The 8,885-nt window shown below is 52.5% G+C and overlaps 1 protein-coding gene across 1 annotated transcript; it reads left to right on the top strand.

Moving 5' to 3' along the window:
• The first annotated feature begins 2,239 nt into the window (after window positions 1-2,239).
• Window positions 2,240-8,410, top strand: BPIFA1 (BPI fold containing family A member 1). Its single transcript, XM_080814663.1, has 8 exons — window positions 2,240-2,288; window positions 3,999-4,170; window positions 4,322-4,481; window positions 5,913-6,020; window positions 6,181-6,330; window positions 7,197-7,281; window positions 7,900-7,963; window positions 8,336-8,410. The coding sequence occupies exons 2-8, from the start codon at window positions 4,011-4,013 to the stop codon at window positions 8,374-8,376; spliced, it is 768 nt and encodes a 255-aa protein (XP_080670789.1). The 5' UTR covers window positions 2,240-2,288; window positions 3,999-4,010; the 3' UTR covers window positions 8,377-8,410.
• Window positions 8,411-8,885: the final 475 nt, after the last annotated feature.

Raw genomic sequence — 8,885 nt, 5'->3', positions numbered from 1 at the left:
GTCCTGCCTGAGGCCCAAAGGAATTGAGAAACAGCAGAACAATTCTGAGTGTCAAACAGGGAGTAAGAAGTAAATGTTAAATCTAAGGGAGCCTTTTGGACAGGAGGGAAGCACACCGTCTTGGCAATAAAGAGGGGGCCAGACGGCATGGGGAAGTCCCTCCGTTTCCAGCCAAAATAGTGATAGGGCAACCTCCTTTAGATGCCTAAATACCAATGAAGCCCTTGGGACAGAATTAAAACCCCAGAGAAAAGTGGGGAAGCTTCTGCTACCCAGCAAACTGGCATTTGAAATGGTAACTAAGCTACAGATACATGAGAAAGAAAAACATAGACACTTAAGATTACTAACCAAGATTCACGCCTACTCCCCAGACCTCATCCTGCCACAGCCCAAACAGGTGGATAGCATCCTCCCGTTGTACAGATGCGGAAACTGAAGTTCAAGGGATTAGCGCTACTTGCCCGGGTCGTGGGATCTGAATCAGGGCGATTCAGACTGGCCATCCCCTGATGCATGCCCTCTCTGCCATAATACATGAGCAGCCTCCTGGTTCAAACCAGAGGCTGTCGGCTGTCCAGAAATTAGCGGCACGAACTTTAATCAGCCCCTCGACGTACCGACCTCAGTTTCCCCTCAAAGATAGTAGCAATCTGAGCCAACCCACTAGAGTTGTACCAAGAGAACAAAAAATGAGACCCCCCCCCCCCGAGGATGGCTGAAAACACACAAGCTGTGGAAAGAGTCTAGAGAGTGTTTCAATGGGTAAGTGAGTTCAGAGCCATGGCACAAGCCCCTTGGAGACAACAGCCAGGCTCTGCCAGGAAGGAAAGCAGTTCCAGGGAGGGCCTGGCACAAGGGAGGGCCGCATGGCTCACTGATTACACGGGCATAAGACACAGAGGTGAGTCCTGACTCCACCATTCACTTCCTGTGCATCCCTGGGAAGATGTCCGCCTCTCTGAACCTCAGTCTCCTCATCTGACCTTTGAGGGGCCACAATAGCGGCCCCTCCTGACAAGGATGAGGTTCAGGTAGGGAGAGCACCTGGCATGTAGTAGGTGCTCAAGAAATACGCACCTCCTGCTCCTCTTCCTGCTTTTACTCATAAGGTGTTAGGTTTAGCTGCTCTCTCCAGGCTAAGATCTTGACCTCTCTGTGTCTCAATGGTTTCATCTGCAAAATGGATTCAAAGGCCCCAGAGTGGGGCAAATGGCTCATTATTTACCTCACTTGGGGAAGGGAAGAAGGAAGGGTAAAGGCAGAGACCAGGATGCCATAGCAACCTTCGGGCCTGGCAACCTGCACAGACTTTTCCAGAGTATAAATGTGAAATTCCCTGGGATCATGACATGCAGGAAAGCGAAATGGGCAATGAGTGTACAGAAGGTGTCTTCACGTCCCGGCACAGTGATTCACACGCAGTGCGAAGGCCTTGGCCTTGGCGTTGGTCCCAGGCCTGCTGTGCACACCTGGATGTGTCTACTTGCACCACAAGCATCAGTTTTCCCCTTGTAAAAGAGGGGTGCTTGTTCCCAGCCTATACCCCTGGGAGGATTCCTGAGAATGCCATCTGTGGAAAGCAAAGCCGGGCTGGCATTCGGCAAGAGCTCAGTAAGTGTTGGCCGTTGACAATGTTTCACTGTGATTGTCCGACGCAAGAAGTTCTGACTCTGCCCCATCCTGTGTCTTTGGGCATTCACCTCGCTGTGCCTCCAGGTCCTGCTCAGCATGCCCTCCCGCCCAGGGTTCTGACCAGGATGGGCAGCCCCCTGCAAGTGACTGTCCTGCAAGAGACCCCCGATGTAGGAAAGTCAGAGGCAATCTGAACCTTGGGAGCCAGAATCCTCCAAATGGAGAAAAAGAACTGGACCAGGGATAGTAAAGAGCCTCAGTACGAGACTGAGGCCCATTCCCAGGCTCCTGAGAGCCGCCTCTCCCCGCATTCCGAACCTGATCTGCCAGGCCTCCTCGGAGCATGGGCCCCCCGCCTCAGCCCTGCTCAGGAAACCATGAAGTCTTGAGTAACATCCCCATCTCAAGTTTTTCCTCTGTTTAACTTGTCCATCAAGTGGCTTACTGTCCCACCTACTAATGTCATTGGCAATTATTTACTTTGGAGAGCCCTGAAAGACACCAGATCGCAGAATTCTGAATTATCGGGAAACCCATCACCCGATCCCACATTTCCTGATCTACACACTATAAAAGATGCTAGCTCCTCAGCAGAAGCAATCAGGAAAGGGTGGAGGTGTGCAGGAGACCCACCAAGACCTCTGAGAAGCCAGGTGAGACCTGCCTGTCCCGTGCCTGCTCCGCTGCCCCGGGCGGTAGGGCTGCCGAGCTCCTTGCTTCGGGGTGGGCACTGGCTGGCAGCATTTAGGATCGCTCATTGGGGGTGTTTTTCAGAGGAATTTTCGGGGGGATGGGAAAGGTCATTCATTCCACCTCCCTGAAAGACCAGTGCTGTGGATATAAGGTTTAAATGTGGAAATGTAGAAAAGGGGATTTCATGGGGATGGGGAGCATGTGGCTGCAGGTGCAGACTGCCGAGATCCCATGTTAGGGTCTTCCCCTGAGCATGCTCTTCTTACCCTAAATCCCCAGCCTCTATGGCGGGAGTTTTAACTTGAGGTTGCCATTGTGGATTCAGACGATCATCCACAAACCACCTAAAATCCACCCCATTTTGTACATTTTGACGCATTTTTCTGGGTGAGGGTCTTTAGCTTCCATTGCACTCATAAAAGATCTGTTTCCGAAAGGAGATTCAGAGAACACAGTCTAAGTTTACCTCCCCAGGGAGGCCACAACTGGCTCTTTGTACCAAAAAGCCCTTTTGATTCCAGCCAGCCACAGCAATGACAGTGGGGCTTTGGCTGAACTAGCCAGGTGATGGAATTTTGCCCAAAGAAGCTTTCAGCACCTTTGCTGGCTGCCAAATAGGCCCAGGAGAGGGTTGGTGACACCTGGGAGGAAACAGTGCAAAAGGCAGCCAGATGTCAGAGGTTGCCCCCAAATTTTGTTCAGGTTAGTTTGAGGGAGAAGAGAAAGGTATAGAAAAGACAGTGTGCATGTCTGGAGGGGTCAGAGACCTATCTCCAACAACAACTCTGCCATCAAGTTGCTGTGTGACCTTGGGAAAGTCACTACCCCTCTCTGGCTCCCTGAGTCTCCTTATGCAATGAGGACTTTGAATGGCCCCAGGACTTCTCCAGCATTGGTCTGGATGAGATGGTGGCTATGGCCATCTGACCTCTAATATTCTGTGATTTAAAAAGGCTTCCACAAACCATCACAGGCTAGACCCAGGCCAAAAGACTTGATGGGGGGGGTGCCTGGGTGGCTCAGTGGGTTGGGCCTCTGCCTTCGGCTCGGGTCTTGATCTCAGCATCCTGGAATCGAGCCCCGCATCGGGCTCTCTGCTCAGTGTAGAGCCTGCTTCCCTCTCTCTCTGCCTGCCTCTCTGCCTACTTGTGATCTCTCTGTCAGGTAAATAAATAAAATCTTTAAAAAAAAAAAAAAAAGACTTGATGGGGATAATGGCCAGCCAGTTCCATCCCTCAGCCTTTTCATTTGCTTGGTCTGAAGAGTGAAAACTAGCAGCAAGATTCAGGCCATTGGCAAGCAAGTCCAGATGAATGGAGAATAGATGTGATGGTGACTTAATTTAAACAGAGGCCTCTGGGTCAGACAGATCTAGCTTCAGATACTATCCCTACTGTGTGCTTACAAGCTTGGTGAAAGTCCCCTAAATTCCCTAGACTGCCCTTTCTCATCTGTGCAGTGCAGGTGATAGGTGCCCACATCTTACGGGGCAGTTACAGTAAAATCAGTTACTGAGCATGGAGTGCTCAGCCTGATGCCTGCCCCGGGGAAATGCTGACCAGGGTCAGCTATTGCCATTCACTCCCTGGAGTTCTGGAGGTTGGGGACAGATGGTGGATGAATTCCTCTCTGACAGCTGTGCTCCGCTGGACCCACCATTCTGTCCACAGATATCAAGAGAGATGTTTCAAATTGGGGGCCTCATTGTCTTCTGTGGGCTGCTGGCCCAGACCACAGCCCTGCTGGACACCCTGCCCTTGCCCCTGGACCCGACCCTGCTTTTGGAGGGGACTCTAGCCCAGGACCTAAGTCCCACAGATCTTGCTGGAAGCTTAACAGATGGTAAGTGAGAATCTGTGACAACCTCTTTCAGGGGTGTGTGTCTGTCCAACCATTCAGTGTGGGGACAGAGGCAGGGATGACTGGGGGAGAGGGGTTTTATCAGAATTATCAGATTTGACCCCCAAGGATCCACCCCTACACCCATTTTTAGCCCTCAGCACTGGCCTGCTCTCTGAGGGTCTGTTGGGCATTCTCGAAAACCTTCCACTCTTGAACATCCTGAAGACTGCAGGAGGCACTTCTGGTGGCCTGCTTGGGAACCTGCTTGGGGGAGTGACTTCAGTGATCCCTGGCCTGAACAAAATCATTGAGTGAGTAGTCATAGGCCTTGGTCCCCACCCCACGATAGAACTTCTGATGAAGATCTGGGAGCCCCACGCAGTGGCCCTGGAGGAGGGAGAGGGGTGGTCTGAAAGAGAGGCCAGGACTCAGTGTGAGACCCTTCCCACAGCCTGGCAAGGAACACCAATGCTCCTAAACCAGTGACTGCCCCCAGTCCTGAAGCCTATCTTAGGTCCCCAGCATCATCTATAATCTTCATGACAACCCTTTAAGGTGTAATTAATAATCTCCAATTCACAGATGGCAAAACTGAAGCACAGAAAGGTGCCTGTGCTCATACAACTAGAGCAACACAGAACCAGGGACCAAACTCTAATTTACTTAAGTCCAAAGCCAAGGCATTTCCACTGCACCGTGGTAATTCTGTTCTCACCTGTGGAGAGCACAGGTGGTCTCTGATATAAGCAAAGACGTGTAAGCTACTCTCCTCAAGGACATCCTCAGTGTAATGGCCAGTGAGCGGTCTGATGTGGGGCTTCCCATGAGACACCTGAGAGCTCCCTAAGCAAGTAGCAATAAGGAAAGCTCGATGCCAAGGGGCTGGCAAAGCCTGGGTCCTTGACAGGCTGGATCAAAGCCATTTCCAAGGCTCTCACCCACCCAGGTGCTGTACCTGACTTGATGACAGACAGATGGCCTTGAGTTTGCTTTCCAAATGCACCATGTGCCTGCAGGGTGACAGGGCACAGGGCACTCGGTCTCTCTGGACTTGGTTTCTCCATCTGTAAAATGGAGATCATGGTACCCACAAAGAAAAACTGTTGAGAGGACTGGAAGCAATGTAATCACCTAGCACACTGAGGTCAGCTCATGGAAGAGGCTTGCTTCCATCTTCTTTCCATTCTCTCCCACTTCCTACTCCTCGATCTCCTTGGTAACCATTGTTGACTGACCGGCCTCCGAAAGTTATGGCAGGATAAGGGATTCGTACCCATAAATGTCTGTGAGGGACTTACTCCACTTGCCCATACCTCATCCACACATCCACGCATCCATCCATCCATCCGTCCATCCATCCATCCATCTAATCAGTTACTCCCCCATGCATCTGCCTATCCACTCATCCCTCCCCAACATCAACCAGTATGGAGGAGGCCCCTTCTGTGTAAGACTCTGAGCTGGCATGCGGTATGGAAATTTAAGTCAGACACAGCCTCCATCTTGGAATACCTCGGGGACTTGAGATGAGGAGAGGGCAATGGTGTGTCAGGAACTGACCCGGTGCAGAGGCTGGGAAGCACTGCTGTTTGTTGCCGCAAGATGCCCTTCCTGCCTCCCCCTCCCCACCTCATGGGTAGCTCCTCCTCTGGGATGAGTAAGTACGCTTGGGTTAAAGGTGGTTTCTAGGATTGGGGCTGAAGGAACTACTATTCCTCCCTCCCATGTTGCTCTGCGGATAGTATGAAGATCACTAATCCTCAGCTGCTGGAACTAGGCCTTGTGCAGAGCCCCGATGGTCATCGTCTCTATGTCACCATCCCTCTGGGCATAACCCTCAATGTGAACACGTGAGTGGGCCCCAAGGGGGATGGGGGGGTGGCTCACCAGAGGAGACCCTGGTGACCGTGGGTACCCACAAGGGCAAGGGGGTGGGGGGGGTGGCGCGCTGGAGTCTGACAGACATGAGACTTCAGCTCAGATGCAGACACAGCAAACTCTCCTCTGCAGGCCCCTGACCGGACGTCTGTTAAAGCTGGCTGTGAAACTAAACATCACTGCAGAAGTGCTAGCTGTGAAAAACGAACAGGGGAAGATTCACCTGGTTCTTGGTGACTGCACTCACTCCCCTGGGAGCCTGCAAATCTCCCTGCTTAATGGGTGAGACCAGAGGGCTGGCTTCTCCTGCCCAGAAACAATATCAGCGGGAGGATGGATGGCTGCTGGGAAGATGGAATGATGGGAGTATACATGAGTGGGAGGACGGGAGGGTGGGAAGATGAATAGGAGGGAGGGAAGATGGATGGATGGATGGATGGATGGGTAAATAGCCACTTATCTCTTCTTAGCCTCAGCTGACCAATTTTGTGCTCGTAGGCCATAAAAAAATCTGAGCTCAAGCCCAATGACCAGAGGGGCATGTGGAAAGGTGGAGAGGTTCTTGTGTGAACTTGGACAGGGCTTCCCCAGCTAGAGTCTCAGCTCACTCAGAAACCTGTAATACAGAGCTACGCTGTGGTTCTTGAGTAAATCTCCTAGGATAATAGTTGTGAAAGTCCTCTGTCCCAGCATGAGGGGAAACAGCTCTGCAGCCTCCCTAGATTCCTTCTTTCAGTTAGCCTGTCACAGGGCAGAACGAGTCATGCACCAGACGTCGGAGTCCTCCCACCATGGTTAACGTTTACTAAACACATATTTTGTGTTCCACGCATATCATCTCAAGTCCTCACGACAACTACATACCAAGCATTGTTCATCCATTTATAGATTCTACAGGGTCTCCCTGAATACCCACTGTATACTGGAACTAAGTGTTTATGCTATGCATACCCACGGTGGGCACTGCTGTGTAGGGCACCACTCCCTTTGGACAGGCCCCTTCCGGTTTGCCTGCACAAGGGTGTGGGTAGACAAGGCCCCATTTCAGTCACTTAGCACTGAGACCAATGTGGGCACAGCGGCCCCTCTGAAGGCCTCTCCACACCAACCCCAGGCCTCTGCACCGCCCCCTGAATTTTCTCTTTCAGATTTGCTCCCCTCCCTGTTCAAGGCCTTGTCAACAGTCTCAGCGGCATCTTGAACCAAGTCCTTCCTGAGTTAATACAGGGTGAGGTGAGTGGGTAAATGTGGCAGCTCCCGATCCTTGGATCTTAGAGCCTCTGAGGCTGAAAGAAGCCCCTGGAGTAAGCCTTTCTGAACCCCTCAGCTTGATACGTATATTCCATTCATCAGGCCATCTGTCCACTGACTCATCTAGCCACGTTTCTTCTTTCCAACCTTCAAAATGCCTCGATTGGGTCCTGCTCGGGGCCAGGCCCTGTGCATGGCCACATTACAGCTGAAATGGTTTGGCCCTGGCCCCCAGAAGCTCCCAGTCCACCCCCACTAAGGCTGTAGACAGGCGCTCATCCAGCCTAGGCTTGGGTGCCTCCGACACCCAGAAACGCACCCCTCCCGGAGCAGCCCACCCTATTTAGAAACAAGCATCACATCCCACAGTGAACGCTGGCTCCGTGTGAGATTGGGCACTGAACGTACATGCCTTCCGCTTCTCTTTCCGCCCGTATGGATGTATAAGCGTCCATCTGTGACACTGCTTCCGATCAAACACTCTCAGCCACAGAAGAATGACAGAAACTCTCCCCCAGAGAATCCATCCTGGGGTTGCCCCTCCCAGAGCCACCCTCCAGGTACCACTTTGCCCAATGCCTCTCTCTGCCCCTGGCTCAGGTGTGCCCTCTGGTCAACAAGGTTCTCAGTCAGCTGGATGTCACCTTGGTGCATTCCATTGCTGGTAAGTCCCCTTTCCCAAGGCCTCACTCCCTTTTCAGAAGCAGTGATTTCCCCCCAAGGAACTCTGTCCCTGCGCACTGTAGGACAGAACTAGATCCTTCCAGTCTCCGCTCTCCCCATTTCAGGGTTCTTTTTCACCTTGAATTATCCAGATAATGTTGAGGGCTGGGCCCTGCCCTCCCCCCGCCACATCAGCCCTGACACTGAGAGCAGCGGAGCTGGCTGGTGGAAGGAGGTCCTGCCCCTGCCAAGCTTCACCTAAGCTTGGTTGGACCACCCGAGTTCCCGTTCCCCAGCCCCCGGCTCAGGGGAAGTGTGGGACATCCCTCAACTCCTGCACCCTGAGATCACCACTCTGGTCTGCACCTTCCAGACTTACTGATCCATGGGCTGGAATTTGTCATCAAGGTCTAAGCCTTCCAGGAGGGACCCAGCCTCTGTTGAACTGGTGAGTGCTGTTCCCCAGGATCTGGGTGCTCTCCTCCTGGCAGAGGGCAGCAGAGGGCTTGGGACAGTGACATCTGAAGACAGAGATTAGCAGCCACACAGACAGACACAGAGAGACACATGGATAAGTCTACGGAAATGCTGACAGAGGTGGAGACACAGGCAGCACCCCACATAGCTACAAAGAGAACACACATGACTGTGGACACACACACACACACACACACACACACACGGGACATGTGGATACAAAGACACACACTCAAATATATGCACAAGGAGCTCCCTGGCCCAGGCCTGGGGTCCCCTTGGGGCTGAGACAAGCCCCCCAGCCTGAGGTCTCAGCCCCCTCCCCTTCCTCTGAAGGACAGGTTTGATGATGGGCCAATACCAACAAGAGTCAGTGACCTCGAGTCTCCATCCTGATCGGGGCTTCTCCCAACAGAACCATTTCCTGCTGCTCAATCCACTCTCCT

Source organism: Martes martes, assembly GCF_963455335.1.
Source record: "Martes martes genome assembly, chromosome: 9".
NCBI lineage: Eukaryota > Metazoa > Chordata > Mammalia > Carnivora > Mustelidae > Martes > Martes martes.
This window is presented reverse-complemented; position numbering and strand designations above follow the sequence as displayed.

Coding starts and splice junctions, on each gene's coding strand:
- BPIFA1 (XM_080814663.1), top strand. CDS start 4,011: ATGTTTCAAATTGGGGGCCTCATTGTCTTCTGTGGGCTGCTGGCCCAG. Junction 4,482..5,912: donor GGCCTGAACAAAATCATTGA/GTGAGTAGTCAT, acceptor CTCTGCGGATAG/TATGAAGATCACTAATCCTC. Junction 7,282..7,899: donor CTGAGTTAATACAGGGTGAG/GTGAGTGGGTAA, acceptor CCCCTGGCTCAG/GTGTGCCCTCTGGTCAACAA.